Here is a 17,944-nt window from a genome sequence, read left to right on the forward strand (position 1 = left end):
TCTTTTAATTGTGTTCTTTTAATTCCATCTTTTGTATATAGTATGAGGACACGAGTCTTTCTTTCCAGAAGAATGGATAATTTTTGCTAGCATCATCTATTTTACACCAAGTTGAAATGCTACCCTTTCATATGGGTTCCATACATTCAGATCAACTTTGACGCTTTTACTCTTTTCTATTGTTCTACTTACCTCTAGCTCAAACCATGCTGCTTTGATTGAGGGAGGTTTTTTTTTTTTTTTTTATTGTTTGCTTTGGTTTTTGATGAATGCAAAAACAAGTGTTCTTTATTTTTAGAAAAACTTCTGTTGTACCGTGCAGTTGTGACATTAATCTGTAATATATTTTAAACCACGGCTAAATAAATAAACCACGGCTAAACGAGTTACCTATAATTAGCGTCAGAAAAAAAAGAACACAGGATGGCCTGTTCAAATCGCAGGGTAGAAGCTGGCAAGCGGGGAGGGGGTCGCCCGGTTCTGACTGACGAGCCGCCCCTAGCGAAGTGACAGCTGTGACAGGACCCAGAACCATGCATGGACCCTAACCTGCCGCCCACTCACGGCCAATCGGACCTTCGACCCACCCTCGAGGCTGTGCCAGAAACAGCCGAGGCCTCTCGAAGATCTTCCGGTGCGAGAGGCAGCCCACTTCCGGTCGAACTTCGGAGGCTGAGGGAGTGTGCTGGCCCGCCCCAAACACGGCGCCTGGCGGTCTCCCATTGGCTGTTTAGAGTTGAACTACATTTCCCAGCAGGCGATGGAGCTACACCGCCAGTACTTGGAGAGGAGCCAACCCTTCATGGAGGATTGGAGACAACCTTCTGCTTTCTGTCTCCCAAATAGAGCCACAGAAACAGCGGCTGCCGCCAGCCCGACCTCCCTCGGCGCCGGGAGCTCTGCCGGCCGTCCTCGAGCATCGCCTTCTCAAGCACAGACGGGCGCTCCGAGCGGGGAGACCAGGCTTCCACACCGGAAACGAGGCACCGGTCGTGACGTAAAGGCTACCGAGGCGCCCGGCCTCCCAGAAGGCACCGTGTCGGGACCGTCTCCCCAACTGACAGCCGAGCACGCCAATAGTGGCCCGCGGCCTGTGAGGACACTCCGAAGGGCGAGGGGAGGGCTGGGCCTCACGCGCCTGGTTTCCCGGTCTCTCTGCGCTGGGGTCTCTGGGCCGTCCCTGCGAGCGCCCAGGAGGGCAGAGCCCCTGAGAGGTGAGGGGCTCCGCGAGGGCGGGAACCAGGCTGAGGTGGCCTCTGGGGAGCAGAGCTTGGTCCGTGTGGGAGAGCCTGGCCGGCTGGGGAGCCAGGAACGCACCCCGGGCAATGCCGCCGCTCCAGCTTTGTGGTAAAAGTGCCCCGTGGCCGGTGAGAGAGGCTCCACAGTGGGCCTGGCCAGCTGGTCCCTACCGGGACGCCCCTCGCCGCTCTCAACAGGGCTTCACGGCGGAAAGGAGTCAGCAGGCGGTGTGTGGACATCGCATGCGGCCTTGCGTTTGCTCCTTGAGCCATCAGCGGCCCCGCGAAGGGCATCCGATGGACCCGCGGTCCAAGGTGCGCAGAACAGCTTCATTCAGTCAGTGGCCAGGCCAACTCGTAAGCAGATGCCCTCGGTGCTGGACCCCTGAAGACCTCGGTTCCCTGTCTTCTAGCCCATGGCTCTTCCTGTCAGCAGGAGTTAAACCGCTCTTCCCGGTAGAGTCTACTCTAGGAGGATGACCCTTGGGGTTTGGGCATCCTCCGGCTTTTCCTGCTCACATCTTCCTCTCAGGCCCCGCTGAGAGTGCCTCTCGTTCAGGGACCTTCCGTTTCAGTTAGGAGTTCCCCACCCCGGTTTCTCTTAACTTCTGCTTTAAACTTCACGTGGCCTCGCTATCCAGGCCCTGTATTGGAGTGCAGGCATGCCTCCCTGGCCTTGTGCGTAACCCATGGTTTCTCTCATCCGCAGCTCGGCTCTCTGACACATTTCCTTCAATAAGAGGTGACTCCTGAAGCTCTGCAAAACCAGCGTGGTGTGTGATTTCACGGCGCCATGGCTGCAAAAGTGGTTCCAATGCCCCTAAAGTCAAAGCGGTCCTTTATACTGAGAGTTCCTCCAGACTCCAAACTAGGACAAGACCTACTTCGAGATGCTACTGGTGGGCCCAAGACCATCCACGAGCTGGTTCTGGAGCACTTCCTCACCTTCTTGCCAGAGCCAAGCCTGGTCCAGCCCAACCAGAAAGTCAAGGAGACCTTGGTTATTATGAAGGATGTGAGCTCAAACTTTCAGAACAGACGTAAGAAGCACATGCTGATCCCTAGAAGAGAAGGGAATGGTTCTGGGGGTTCAAATAGGTTTTCTTTTTCTTTTTCTTTTTTTTTTTTTCTTTCTTTTTTTTTTTTTTCAAATAGGTTTTCATGTTAGTAATGAATTCAAGTTAGGATAGCAGGTTTTGAAAAAAAAAAAAAAGGAGTTGATTCTAATAAGTCAGCATGTTGGGGAGAGGCAGTATTTTTTCTCAAGCTGGAGTTTGAGTGGATTGCGGAGTGTCGTGTAAAGCCATAGAATAAACAATGTCAGTTTTACACAAATGTTGGGAAGAGTGTGCATCATTTTAGGATATAGAAATGTGGGTGAATTGTTGAACTGACTGGAGTTTTATGTGGAATTTTGGAAATTTTGTGCTTGTTTGGGGGCATCTTCAGACATTGCCCTCCTCTAGCCTTCCCTTTAGTAGTGGGATTTTTTTTTTAAAGATTTTATTTATTTATTCATGAGAGACACAGAGAGAGAGGCAGAGACACAGGCAGAGAGAGAAGCAGGCTCCTGCGGGGAGCCTGACGTGGGACTCGATCCTGGGTCTCCAGGGTCACACCCTGGTCTGCAGGTGGCACTAAACCGCTGTGCCACCAGGGCTGCCCCTAATAGTGGAATTTTTTAAAGTCCTGAAGGGAATCATTCTTTTCATAATGAGGAGAGCGCATATAGGTTCATAGACCTTATGGTTTATGGCTTGAATTTGTCCTGAGCTCACAGAAACAGAAAAAGCCTTGAGTTGCCTTTGGAAGGAGTGAGGACAGTGTAGCCTTAGGGTGTGGTTAGTGTTCCTGTATTAGAGTCACTGATTTTTCCATTAACTACAATTTCCTCTTTCCCCAGTGCAACCTCATCCTATGGTGAAGCTTCTGCCCGGGAAAGGGATCCAGCAAAAACAGGATACTGTGTCTCTGTATTTGAAAACTGACCCTGAGGTGGGTTTGGTTTTCCTGTTCACTTTTTTGAGTATATCACCTTCTCTGCTCTTTCAGCTCTCCCTGCTCAGCCAACCCATGTATAAAAACACACTCTTGGGAGTAAGGAGAATGGCTTGTTTTTCACTGCCTCATTGGACATTTCTCTTCTGCTTGTCCTGTGGGTGCTCTCTGAGCCTGGCTTTCTGGTCTGTGCTGCATCTTCACGGGATTTATTTATTTTAAAGATTTTTATTTATTTATTCATGAGAGGCAGAGACATAGGCAGAGGGAGAAGCAGGCTCCCCACAGGGAACCTGATGTGGGACTCGATTCCCGGACCCCAGGATCACGCCCTGAGCCAACGGCAGGCGCTCAACCACTGAGCCACCCAGACGCCCTCTTCACGGATTTATAGACCCATTTTGCCTTCCCTTCTCTGATATTTGGGCTTCGGTCTTTTTTGCCAGCAGAGCTGTCAAACGAACCTCTGTTATTAAGAGGAAGGGGCCTTTTGCTCTTTCAGGAACTGGTGGTCTTTGAGGATTTGAATGTATTTCACTCTCAAGAAGAATGTGTGAGCCTAGATGCTACTCAACAGCCCACCTCAGAGAAGGAAGACAATATTGGGGAGATGACGTTACTGGGTAAGAAATCTTGTGTGTTCATATTGAATGTTGTGAAAAGCATGTTCTTCTATTTTGTCAGACTTTTTAAAGACCTCATTAAAAAAACATTTCTTTTTTTTTAAATAAAGACCTGATTAATACTAGCTAAGTACATAATTACACTAATTTTTGTTCTATCCCATGTGGCAGAGCCTGCACCAGCTGTGGCGGCCATTTTTCTTATAGCTTTAAGGCAGCAAGGGCAGAGGGGAATTCTCTTGGTAAGCAGGACCTGCAGCTGATAGACTGGCATCAAATATTCAAACATTGAAAATGCAGGCAGATTGTTTCTGAGTCCGTTTTCTGGATCTAGTGCTAGTCCCCCAGTAGGTGTTTTTTAAATTAGTATTTTCTTTGGACACATGACTCTTTTAAGTCTTTTTTTTTTTCCTTGATGTCCAGTAGCTGTGACATCTACTAATGAATGAAAATATATCCCACTGTTGATGGGAATAATATCTAGCACTTGTTAACTGCTAATGTGCCATTATGTATGAAGCACTAGTTTAAGTGCTTTATATGCATTTGTTATTGCATGTATTTCTCACAAAATTACTGTAGAGTATAGGAATTATTACTATTTTACAGATGACGGTACTAAAGCAGAAAAATGTTAAGAAATTGCTAAAGGTTGGGCAACCCTCTTGGGTCCCCTCCCTCCTGGGGAGCTTTGTACTATCACTTAATAAACTTTGTGCTATTGCTGGATAAACTTTGCCTTGCATCCTACCAAAAAAGAAAAAAAAAGAAAGAAAGAAAAATTGCGAAAGGTCAAGGTCACACAGCAGTAGGTAGTTGGGCAGGGACTAGGGATTCTAACATTAGAGCTTGTGGTCTTAGGATACCTGGGTGGCTCAGTAGTTGAGCGCCTACCTTCTGCCCAGGGCATGATCCTGGAGACCTGGGATTGAGTCCCACATCGGGCTCCCTGCGTGGAGCCTGCTTCTCCCTCTGCCTATGTCTCTGCCTCTCTCTCCTCTCTGTGTCTCTCATGAATAAATAAATAAAATCTAAAAAAAAAAAAAAAAAAGCTTGCAGTCTTAGCCCAGAATTATACAATTATAAATTATATAATTTTAAAATTGTTTACATTAATGTTTTAATATATAATTATAAAAACATATACCTTCTTGCTGTATTTCTCATAATTTTTTCAGTGAATTGCCTATATGGTTGGTGAATGGGACCTCCGTTATTTGTGCTTATTTCCCAGTAATGGTTAAAGGTATTCTTAAATGAGAATACTTCATATGAACTCATCTGCCATTAGCTTCTCTGTCAGCTGCTGAAAGATGATTCAGCCTTTCTCTACAAATACACTGGTGACTACAGAATCGGGAATCCTCAAAAATCATTTTGCTGAGTGCCTAATACTTCTTACTTTGCCTTCAGTGCTGTTTGTTTCTGAGGCTGAAGTGGAGCAAAAAGTGGGTTTTATGAGTTACCTGGGGTAACAAAAATCCATGACTACTGAACTCTGTAGCTGTTTTACACTGTATAGTCGGGGTAGTAGTACATAGTGAGCCCACTTAACTTCCCACAAGTTGTTCTATGTAATTTTTTTTTTTTTTAAGATTGTGTGTGTGTGTGTGTATACTGATTGATTGTAAACTCTGTGCCCAACATAGGGCTCCAGCTTAAGACCTCAGAACAAGCATGCTCTACCAACTGAGCCAGCCAAGTACCCCCTAATGTTTTTTTTAAAAGATTTATTTATTTATTTATGATAGACAGAGAGAGGGGGGTGGGCAGAGACAGGAGGAGGGAGAAGCAGGCTTCATGCCGGGAGCCCAACGTGGGACTCGATCCCGGGACTCCAGGATCGCGCCCCGGGCCAAAGGCAGGCGCTAAACCACTGAGCCACCCAGGGATTCCCAATATAGGTGACATTTTAAATAGTAATATTAAGTAGTTTGGAAAGGGAAAAGTGTAAGGAATGAACCTTGTAGGGACAGGAATCATAGGAGAATCCTTGACACAGGAGGATAGAATGTGTGTCTCAGTCCAAGTGAACCACATAAAACAACTTAAAATGTAGAACGCTTAAAAATTTTTCAATGAGATAGTTCCTGTGGTCAGATATGACCGCCTCTGCTATAGTTAGAGAATATAAGCCTTTTCAAGATTGATACAAATTGACTACATAATATGCAACAAAGACAGACTCAGTAGATTCCAGAAAGTAGCAATAATACAATATAACTAGAAAGTAATAATGAGAAGAGGGGAGAAAAGTTCTCTTCATCTAGAAATGTTTAAACTATAAAGTAACATTGTATCACAGGGGAAATACAAATTAAAATACAGAATTTTTTGAAGGGTACCTGGGTGGCTCAGTTGGTTAAGCATCACCTTCTGCTCAGGTCATGATCCCAGGGTTCTGGGGTCAAGCCTCACTGGGCTCCCTGCTCTTCAGGGAGCCTGCTTTTCCCACTCCCTCTGCCACACACTCTGCTTATGCTCTCTTGCTATCTCTCTGTCAAATAAAATCTTTTAAAAATATGATAATTTTCTTAATGTTGTAATTTTTTCTAGACTATATCCTGTATCAGAATTTATAGTATAACCTAAAGTGTTACTCAGAAGAAAATTTATGCCTGTAAAAACATATAACAATTTAGAAAAATGAAAGCAGTTAAGCCTCTGGCTCAAAATTAGGAAAACAATAAGATAAAGGAAAGCAGGAAGAAAGTATTAACAAATACAAAATTAGAAATCAGTAGGTTACAAATAGAGGAACTGGGGCATATGGTTGGCTCAGGTTATGACCCCAGAGTCCCAGGATTGGGCTCACGTCAGACTCCTTCCTCGATGGGAAGCCTGCTTTTCCTTCTTCCTCTGCCGCTGCTCCCCTTGCTGCTTTCTCTGTCAAATAAATTTTAAAAATGGAAAAACTTAAAAAACAAAAAAGAGGAACTAATAAGTAGAAAGATTTAAACAGAAATAGATAAATTTCCAAAGAGGAAACTGGAATTGTCATAAATCCTTAGTCCTCACCCAGGTAAAGAACCAGCCTCAATTTCACAGAAAATTCTTACAAATCTTTAAAAACTAGACCATTTAAAATGCTATGAAAACTTTCAGAGTAAAAAGAAAAAGAAAAACTTCCATTAGTGTAAAAAAGATACCACAACCTGATAAAAAACTGTCATGATCAAGTAAGATTTTTTTTTAAGATTTTATTTATTTATTCATGAGAGACACAGAGAGAGGCAGAGACATAGGCAGAGAGAGAAGCAGGCTCCATGCAAGGAGCCCGATGTGGAACTCGATCCCAGGTCTCCAGGATCACGCCCTGGGCAGAAGGCAGGCACTCAACCACTGAGCCACCCAGGGATCCCATAAAGTAAGATTTATTCCAAGAATGCAAAAATGATTTAATAATAAAAAGTCTATTAATCTCTTTTATAATAACGAGAAAAATCTTATTCTGACAATTATCGAAAAGATAATCTTACAAAACAAAAACCCCTTCAGAAGAACACTTAACAAAATAGTAACTAATGGATACTTCCTTAATGGAACAGATATGGCCTACATCTGTTTAATGGGAACATTGGCAGGCATTCCCACTAGAATTAGAACCACAATTGCATTCTAGGACAAGGTTAAGACAGGATTTGGACCCAGGAACAGAGTTTGGAAGAAGATGGATTTGATTTTAGATGAGGTTGAATCCACAGTAGGAAATAAAATGAGACTGTTCTCTGGGCACTTGAACATTAGGAATTGGGGCTCACACGTAAAGACAGAGATTTGGGAGTCATCAGCATATAGCTGACATTTTAAATAGTAATATTAAGTAGTTTGGAAAGGGAAAAGTGTAAGGAATTAACCTTGTAGGGACAGGAATCATAAGAGAATCCTTGACACAGGAGGATAAATGTGTGTTTGACAGCAGAACTATCAGTGTTTGACACAGGAACTATCTCATTGAAGCCCGCTATCACTACTACTATTTAATACTGTGTTTTAGGTATTAGCCAGGGCAGGTAAATGAGAAAGAAATTAGATGTATAAGAATTTAAGAAACAGATAAAACCGCCTATTACATATGATACAATTCTATAACTGGAAAACCCTAGAATATCTGAGAATTATAAATGAGAGCATTCAGTAAGCAATGGAATGAATTATATGGAAATCATTAGCTTTTGTACCTGCAAACAGTCACTTAGAATTTATAAAATAGGAACAAAAAATATTAAACACCTATAAATAAACTTAAGAAATATGCAGAAATTATGAGGAAAACTTCAAAAACACTTCTAAAGAACAAGTGGATTTTTTTTATTTTAAACATTTTATTTATTTATTCATAGAGACACACACAGAGAGAGAGAGGCAGAGACACAGGCAGAGGGAGAAGCAGGCTCCATGCAGGGAGCCCAACGTGGGACTCGATCTGGGGTCTCCAGGATCACACCCTGGGCTGCAGGCAGCACCAAACCGCTGCGCCACCAGGGCTGCACCACAGAAGTAGATTTGAATGAATGGGAAGAAATACCGTGTTGACTACGAAAATTTAACATTAAAATGTCAGTTCTCCCCAAGTCGATTTATGAAATAAGTGAATGTGATTCCTTTAACAATACCAGTAGAATTTTTTCCCCCTGGAACTAGACAACCTCTCTAATTCAAATGGAAAAATAAATAACAAGTAACCAGGAAAACTGAAAAGAGCATCAGAGCAGAAGGGACTCATAAAGGTGTTGGGACAATTCAGCCATTTGGTGAATCATACCTTACTTTTGCACGCCAAGAAAAAGCCCTAACAGATTCACTTAGGAATACAAATGACCCATAAACACATGGTGTACAACCCTACTCATATTTAGAAGTGCAAATTAAATCTCTACCAAGTTACCATCGTTTTTCATCTATCAGATTTCTAGAAATCAGAAACTTAACACATTGGTGGTGAGGTTGTTGGAACTGGTGGACATGCAAAATGATACACTCCCTCTATGTGGGAATCTAATTACCAGCATTAAAGATGCATTTGCCTTTGATCCAACAGTCCCACTTCTGAGAATCTAACCTACAGATAACAGCACACATTGAAAATAATATGCAAATGAGGTTATTCATCATAGTATTGTTTGTTAAAACACAAGGTTGGAAACAATGCAAGTGTGTCTGCAGGGGACTAGTTGAATATGATGTGTCCACACAAAACATACCATGATAATTGCCCTGCACCAGAAATAATGATCAAAATAAAGCAAGTAGCAGACGTATATATAGTATACTACTTTGATATAAGAGAGGAGAAAGGAAAATCCATCATCTAGAGAAACAATGGAAGAATAAAAAAGAATCTAGTAAAAACTGGTACCTATCTGGGAGATGAGTACAGTGAATGGGGGACAGGGACTAGAGTAAGACCTTTTCATGTTTAGACTTTTGAACCATATAAACCAGATAAACCATATGTTAGCTCCTAAAATTTTGTATCTTAAAAATTAATATGCTGGAGCTCCTGGGTGGCTTAGTCAGTTGAGTGTCCAGCTCTTACTTTGGCTCAGGTCATGATCTCAGAGTTGTGAGATCAAGCCCTGTGTTGGGCTCCACAAAGGGCATGGAACCTGCTTCCTATCATTACTCTCCCTCTGTTCATGTGCTCTCATGCGTGCTTTCTCTCTCTCTCTGAGATAAATGAACAAAATGTTGGAAAAAAGAACAAAATAGGGAAATCTGCTATCACTATTAATATTTGACTGGATAAAGCAAAAGGACATAAGGTTAAGATGAATAAGTATTGGCGGTGGCTAAGTTGGTTAAGCCTTTGAATCCGGTCATGATCCCAGGATTCTGGGATCGAGCCCTGAGTCTGGCTCCCTGCTGAGCAGAGAGCCTGCTTCTCCTTCTCCCTCTTCTCCTGACTTGTGCTCTCTCTCTCGCTATCTCTGTCTCTGTCTCTCTCAAATAAAATGTTTTTTAGGGGATCCCTGTGTGGCTCAGCGGTTTAGCGCCTGCCTTTGGCCCAGGGCGCGATCCTGGTGTCCCGGGATTGAGTCCCACGTCGGGCTCCCGGCATGGAGCCTGCTTCTCCCTCTTCCTGTGTCTCTGCCCCTCTCTCTCCCTCTCTGTCTATCATAAATAAATAAATCTTTTTTAAAAATATTTTTTAAAAAATTAGAATAAATATCAGGAAGGGAGGGAACAAAGTATGGTTTGTACTTAGAAAATCTAAAAGAATGAACAAAAACATCTTTAATATAAAGTAGGTAGGGAATGTTTAACAATAAATTCTTAAATTAAGACAAAATGATAGAAGCTGTCTGTCTTTCAAAAAGGCTATAAAATAGTAAACCAGGGCAGCCCGGGTGGCTCAGCGTTTGGCACTGCCTTCAGCCCAGGGCCTGATACTGGAGACCTGGGACGAGTCCCACGTGGGGCCCCCTGCATGGAGCCTGCATCTCCCTCTGCCTGTGTGTCTGCCTCTCTCTCTCTCTGTCTCTCTCATGAATAAATAAATAAATAAATCTTTAAAAAAAAATAGTAAGCCACGTTTTATTGGTAAATATAAAGGATTCTTAAGTATTAGAGAAACATAAACCTAAATGGGAAAACTAAAGTCATATGAAGATATTGAAGCCCTTCAAATTTATTTATACTGTGTAGTCAGAGTCAAACTTTTATTTATGTTTTATTTTTTATTTTTATTTTTTTTACTTTAGAGTCAAACTTTTGAAAAGGATCTTCTGGCTGATTTTTACCAATATTAGACATGTTACAAACAATAACATACAGTGTGATACTAAGCTCCAAATGTATTAAGAGTTAAATGTAAATATAAGTCAAAGGAATGGCTAGAAAATAGGAAATTTATCAGATTTTGTTTTTTGAGGGTTTTTTTTTTTTTAAGATTTTATTTAGGGATCCCTGGGTGGCGCAGCGGTTTGGCGCCTGCCTTTGGCCCGGGCCGCGATCCTGGAGACCCGGGATCGAATCCCACGTCGGGCTCCCGGTGCATGGAGCCTGCTTCTCCCTCTGCCTATGTCTTTGCTTCTCTCTCTCTCACTGTGTGCCTATCATAAATAAATAAAATTAAAAAAAAAAAAAAGATTTTATTTATTCATTCATGAGAGACACACACACAGAGAGAGAGGGAGAGCCAGAGACAGGCAGAGGGAGAAGCAGGCTCCATGCAGGGAGCCCAATGCGGGACCTGACCTCGGGACCCCAGGATCACGCCCTGGGCCAAAGGCAGGCGCCAAACCACTGAGCCACCCAGGGATCCCCTTTATTGAGGTTTTTTAAAAGATTTTTTATTATTTGAGAGAGAGCAGAGCTAGTGGGAGAGACATGAGTTGAGAGGGAGAGGAAGAAGCAGACTCCCCACTAAGCAGGAAGCCTGATTGGGGCTCGATCTCAGGACCCCAAGATCATGACCTGAGCCCAAGGCAGACACTTAACAAACTGAGCCACCCAGGTGCCCCTAAAAATGTATCAGATTTTGAAAGACTGATACTTTTTTATGGTTTTAAGTTGTGGAGTTACAGAAGACTTCAGTTAAATATTTACTTTAGGGGTGACTGATACAGGGATTAAGATTTGCAGCATGTAGAATTTATTTAAATTTATAAAAGTCTCAGCTCAGGAACATCTGGGTGGCTCAGCAGTTGAGCATCTACCTTTGGCTCAGGGCGTGATCCCAGAGTTCCGAGATCGAGCGGTATTAAAATTGGTACAGCTTCTTTTGAAAGAAGTATGGCAGTCTTTGTCAAGAGCTGTGATAAATATTGCCATATGCTTTGACCCAGTGTTTCATTACCTAAAGGAGTAAATGAAACAGAAAATGCCTATTGGTATGAAACTGTGAAGTCCAGCAAAGATGCATATTCTAGGCTGTAGTCAGCCACATATAGAATGATTGATTTAACCCTTTATTCTCAGCAAGTTGCCCAGAGTTCAGAGGATCCCTTGTCGTTCCACCTTTTCACAGAATACTTTTTTTTTTAACTTTGTTATCTAGTCTTTTAAGATTGATTGATTGATTGATTGATTGATTGATTTGAGAGAGCAGAGCATATAAGTATGTGAGTGGGTGGGGGGGATAGGGAGGTAGGGACAGAGGGAGGGGGCGAAGCAGGCTCCCTGCTCATCAGGGAGCCTGACCTGAGGCTCGATCCCAAGACCTTGGATCATGACCTGAGCCAAAGGCATCTCAACTGAGACACCCAGGCACCCCTGTTATGTAGTCTTTATAATCTGTTATTTTATACAGACTTTTGAAGATACAAATACAGAAGTCCTCAAATCATAAGTGTACAACCTCATATTTTCACAAAATGTGTACATTTGTCTAACCACTCAAATGGACTATTCCTAACACCCCAGAAGTCCCTCTTGTGCCCACTGCCCAATAACTCCCATTCCTCCCCTAAAGAAACCACACTTATTTCTACCAGAGTTTAGTTTTGTCACTTGTGGTAATCACTTTAATGCCCATATAATCATCCACTGAGTGAATGTGATATGCCTTCGTTATTTTTAGTCATTTGAATCGTTTCCAGTTTTTCCCTATATAGGATATTACAGTAGTATCTAATTATATATCGTAATATTTAATGTAGTAAAACCTAGAAGTACTCATCTTACTGTTCACTTACTAGCCTTCTAAAGAGAATGAGTGGTACCTTTTAGTATTTATGTCCTTCATTCCATGGTCCTTACCTCAGTGCTTTACACAGAATATGAGTATGTACTTGATGAGTAATTAGTGCCTATGTCAGAAAGGAAAACATGAAATCTTTCAGTGTAGTCCCATTCATTTCATTAAAAAAAAAAGACTGTGTGCTCATATTCATAGATTTATCAGTCATATATTCCACCCACAATAAGAGTGGAAAAGGAGTGTTGATAATGACTATCTGCTAGTCCCCAGATTTCTGACACTGTTGTTTGATGAGAAATTTAACTTGTTTTTTCCTGAGTGGTATAACATCCCTCAAATTTATTAAATTCTCTTTGTTTCCACAGTCAATGATGTTAATCCTGAGAGTGAAGATCTTCAGAAGGAAACTGTAGAGAATGAAAATCATAGAGAAAAGGCTTCTGATTGTAATGAAGTAGATTGTTCTGTGGTCTCTGAGCAGTCTCCATATTGCCATAAAGAAAGACTAAATACATCTGTTCCAAAGCAAAGGAAAATTAAAAATCTTCTAGTTACCATTGAAAATGACACTCCACTAGAGGAACTCTCAAAATATGTAGATATCAATGTGATTGCACTTACCCGAAATCGGAGAACAAGAAGATGGTACACTTGCCCACTGTGTGGGAAACAGTTTAATGATAGTTCTTACCTTATTTCTCACCAGAGGATTCACACTGGAGAAAAACCCTATGACTGTAGTCATTGTGGGAAAAGCTTCAATCATAAAACAAACCTTAATAAACATGAACGAATCCATACAGGAGAGAAACCTTATTCATGTTCTCATTGTGGGAAGCACTTTCGTCAAAACTCTCATCGGAGTCGCCATGAAGGAATCCATATAAGAGAGAAGATGTTTAAGTGTCCAGAATGTGGGAAAACCTTCCCAGAGAACAAACAATTTGTGCTTCATATGCAGAGTCATGAGGCTGTGAGGCCATATAGTTGCAAAAAATGTGGGAGAAGATTTGGTCGGCTGTCCAACTGTACCCGGCATGAAAAAACCCACTCAGCATGTAAGACTGGAAAGAAGAAATGGGATCAAGAAAGGTCTGATGATCCTGCCTCAACCTGAAATGTTTTATAAGGAATTCTGAATTCCCAGGCTGTCTGAAAAGATTACAGATATGTGAAAACCTCATTATAGCCAAAATTGGACAAATACCCATCTTGGCTGAAACCTCAAATTTTTAGAAAATTCACAGGGGAAAACATCCTCAAGGGCTATACCTCAGCATCCACACTTTCTGGATTAAGGAGCTTTCTTTTGTGAACTTATACAACAGTGTGTAGGCCACAGATTTCCTTTCCCAAAAAAGGCTTCAAACATGAGTCTGGAGGCCACTTACCTGCAAGGTGAACAGAGTGACTCGTGTACGGAAAGTGTATCCATCCCCACCCCACCCCCACACACACACATAGGAATTCACACTTGAGAAAAAAATAATGCAAAGGTCCTTATCTGGAACAGTGTTCCCCTAAAAGAACAAAAGTACTGATTTGTTATGCCAACAGCTTCTATTAGCAATTCACTTAACCTTCTAAGAATACCCTGTTAAAGCTTAAGTGTTGAAAGGGATTGTTTACTTTGGAATATAGGAAAATACAGCATTTGAATGTCAAAGACTTTGTCATTTTTATGTGATCTAAATTAACAGTTGATCTCAACATTTGCATTTTGTAGTGAAAAGTAACTTTCACAGGAATACTTTTCACAACATAAATGTCTACTGTTCTTACTCTATTTTGTCCAGCTATTGCTCAGACAGCTCTCTCATGCCTTTCCATTGCCAAAAGAAGTTTGGATCACTCAGGCCCAGCCACCCAGACCCAATACTGGAAAAGCTCTTCAGAATCCTGTCCGTCTGATGAGCCAAGAAGAAAACCTGGCTACAAAGGAAATCTAAGAGCCTGAAGAGAAGGAAGACCTTGGCTTAGACCCATGACTGGTCAATAACCTTACCATGTGCTTAATTTCCCTCGAAGCAGTCACCAGACCCTTGGCAATGGGTGGTCACTACCTCACAAGCAAAGTGTTTTATTTTTATCACTTGTCTCCAGTGGCTTGCTCTCATTGCCCCTCAAAGAGATGAGATCTCAAAGAGATGAGATTCCAGTGTCTTCATTGCCGTGGCTATTTGTTCTCTATCACCTCATACCCAGACTTTCCTGACTTATCTGCCCAGAGGCAGGGCCAGCGGTGCCTTCACGGGACCGATCTTGTGGTGTGTTATTTTAAAGATTTTTTTTATCAATTTCTCTTCTTTTAGGTTTCTTAAAGTTTTACATTGGTATTTTGATTGAAATAAGTTAATCCTATAAACTATTGGGAAAACTTCCTACCTTTATAAATTTTGTTTCCCATCAGAAACATGTCTTTCCATTTATTAAAAAGTATAATATTCTTGAATAAATTTTTCTAATTTTCTTCATGTAAGTTGTATACAATTTTGTAATTGTAAATAGTTTTTTCATTGCATTTTTCTAGTTGATTACTATTCTTACATAGGAATTATTTTTAATTATATATGTGAAATTAGCCACCTCCATTGAATGTTGTTAATTTTCAGTAATTTCTCAGTTCTGGTATAATTTGTGGTTCAAAATTATACCATCTACAAATAATAGTTTGTTTCTCCTTTTTTGTTATTTTTTAAACATGTTCTAAGCTTTGTTTTGGTTCAAAGCATACTAAAAGAAGGACATTTGATGATATAGTTCAATCCTGAGCCCTAATTCAAACACTTAAAGGATAGTTTTTGTGTGTGTGGCCTTTATTGACTTTGTATTTCAAGCCTACAGTACCCTTTAAAAACCAAGGACAAAATTGGCTGCCAGCAATGTTATTCTTTTATTTCTTGAGAAGACTGGCTGGTGTCTGCCTGGTTATCATGCCTAGAAACAAAGGGTAATTGGCTGCTAGGCAGTAACTGAAGAGGGTGGGGTCTGTTCTGTCCCTTATGCAAGGGTTTGACCACACGGTCCTTGAGGCCTGTCCACGTGTGATACTTCATGACACAAACCCCTCCTCACAGGAGGTCCTTCTGTGCCCTGGGCTGCCTGACTTCCCTGCACCTACCCCTGGACCCTGGAGGATCTGGAACAGAATGAATGTTTCTCACCCCTGCCCTTGAGCTCAGAGCCAAGATGCCCAGGGACAGCACCCTCAAAGAGGTGCTCAATAAGGAGCTGACAACCAGTTAATGAAGAACAGTAAGCGTACACGGATAGTTTTCCAATAGAGCAGCAAGGGCCAGTTAGAACATCTTAAAGACCAGATATCCAATTCCAGTAGCAACTACAAATCAAAGGCATGCATCCCCTAAAGATGTATAACAAGGTCCTGAGCTATAAAGGGAAGCAACACACCCATGGAGTTTCTTAGAGTGGGAGGTGGGGGAGGAGGGGGATAGAAAATCTTTACAATCAAAAATACATACACAGCCCCACATTGACAAGTGCTAGGAAGGAAAGGATTCTAGAAGAGTGTTAAAGGTGGACTTTCCAGAGAGGACTCTGGGGAAATGGCCTTTAAACTGAGACCAGATGGATGAGATAGGGGAGGAAGGACAGCAAGGGGATAGTCCAATAAGACATGAACAGATAATTTTTAGATAAATGGCTACAGGAGATATGAAAGAATCTTCAGGCTTACTAGTAATCTAAGAATCATACATTTAATGAACAAAATGGGGGATCCCTGGGTGGCGCAGGGGTTTAGCGCCTGCCTTTGGCCCAGGGCGCGATCCTGGAGACCCGGGATCGAATCCCACGTCAGGCTCCCGGTGCATGGAGCCTGCTTCTCCCTCTGCCTATGTCTCTGCCTCTCTCTCTCTCTCTCTCTCTCTGTGACTATCATAAATAAACAGTTAAAAAAATAAAAAAAAATGAACAAAATGTCATTTGGGTGTATTAAATGAACTGTGTGTGTGTGTGTGTGTGTAAATGTTTGACTTGGCAAAAGGGGAAAAATAGCATCCATCTATTGTGGCAATGTTAAAATTATTACTGTGTCCCACCAATTTATCTTCTCAGTACAAAAAAAAAAAATAGGATATTATAATACTGAAAATCAAGCAACCAAAATGAATATTATATACCTAATGAAAAATAAAACTTTTATCTTAGTTGGCAGGGTGAGTCTCATCCTCTTTCCATTCTTTCTTGAGCCCATTCCAATTTCACTTTCAATTCTGACACTTCACTGAACATTTATAGAATATTTCATCCAATACTAGCAGAACATACATTCTTCTCAAGTGCTTGTGAAATATCACCAAGATGGACCACATCAAGGCCATGAAAGAGTATGCTCTCAGATCACAGTGAAACTAAACTAGAAATTAATAACAGATAACTGGAAAATACCAAAATATTATGGAGATTTAACAACACACTTCTAAATAACAGGTCAAAGAATAGAACTCCAGAAATTTAAAAGCATTTTGAACTAAATGAAATGGAAATACAACTTATCAAAACTTGTGGGATGCAGTGAAAGCAATGCTCAGAGGGAAATTTATAGCACTGGATGCATATATTTAAAAAGAAAGATCTAAAATCAATAATTTTAGTTTCTATCTTGATATCCACAAAAGCACAGAAAATTAAATCCAAAGTAAAGAGAAGAAAATCCATAATAAAAAATAGAATAGAAATCAATTAAATTAAAAACAGGAAGTCAATAGAGGGAACCAACAAAATCAGAAGCAGGTTCTTTGAAAAGGTCAATACAATTGATAAACCCTTAGCCAAGCTAACCAATAAAAAAAGACAAGCAGCACAAATACTGTCAGAAATGAAAAAGGGATCATTACTATGAATCCTTTGGATATGAAAAGGATACTAAAAGAATATTGTGAAAATTAATAAAAGGAAACTTCACTTTTTTTCTTAAGTAGGCTCTATGCCCAGAGTGCAGCCCCACACAGGGCTTGAACTCAGGACTCTGAGATCAAGAATCCAACACTCAAATGACTGTACCACCCAGGCACTCCAGGAAACTTCACTTTAAAAGGAGTAAGGAGTCCAGGAGGAGGAGCTCTCACACCCTACCACTCCTCATCAATTACAAACCCAACAGAAAGAGATGCCTTGTGAGTAGATACGACTTGACTACCTCAGCAGGAGAAGAAAGATTTACTACTGGCCCAGCAAACCCAGACAATGACAGAGAGTCACAACTCAGCCAATGAGGAAGCACAACACAATGGAACTCCCAGTTTACTCTCTGCTTATAACAGCTCCTCCCAAACTCCCCACCTTTCTCTATAAAAGAGCAGTCTTCTGCTTTGTTTTCCCGGATTGCCTATGGTTTTGCCATTGCTTGCATGTCCCAAATTGCAATTCACTCCTATTCCCAAATAAACCCATTTTTGCTGGTAAATGATAGTTTTAAG

The 17,944-nt window shown here is 41.4% G+C and overlaps 1 protein-coding gene across 4 annotated transcripts; it reads left to right on the top strand.

Annotated features, from left to right (window-relative positions):
• The first annotated feature begins 1,009 nt into the window (after window positions 1-1,009).
• ZNF200 (zinc finger protein 200) lies at window positions 1,010-15,167 on the top strand. 4 transcript variants are annotated; one of them, XM_025984916.2, is made up of 5 exons: window positions 1,010-1,214; window positions 1,948-2,278; window positions 3,142-3,233; window positions 3,739-3,859; window positions 12,869-15,167. In XM_025984916.2, the coding sequence occupies exons 2-5, from the start codon at window positions 2,032-2,034 to the stop codon at window positions 13,618-13,620; spliced, it is 1,212 nt and encodes a 403-aa protein (XP_025840701.1). In that variant the 5' UTR covers window positions 1,010-1,214; window positions 1,948-2,031; the 3' UTR covers window positions 13,621-15,167. The 4 variants fall into 4 exon arrangements, with proteins under 4 accessions (XP_025840701.1, XP_072607527.1, XP_025840702.1 ...); XM_025984917.2 differs by having other exon boundaries at window positions 1,102-1,553; XM_072751426.1 differs by lacking the exon at window positions 3,739-3,859.
• Window positions 15,168-17,944: the final 2,777 nt, after the last annotated feature.

Source organism: Vulpes vulpes, chromosome 3 (genome assembly GCF_048418805.1).
Source record: "Vulpes vulpes isolate BD-2025 chromosome 3, VulVul3, whole genome shotgun sequence".
NCBI lineage: Eukaryota > Metazoa > Chordata > Mammalia > Carnivora > Canidae > Vulpes > Vulpes vulpes.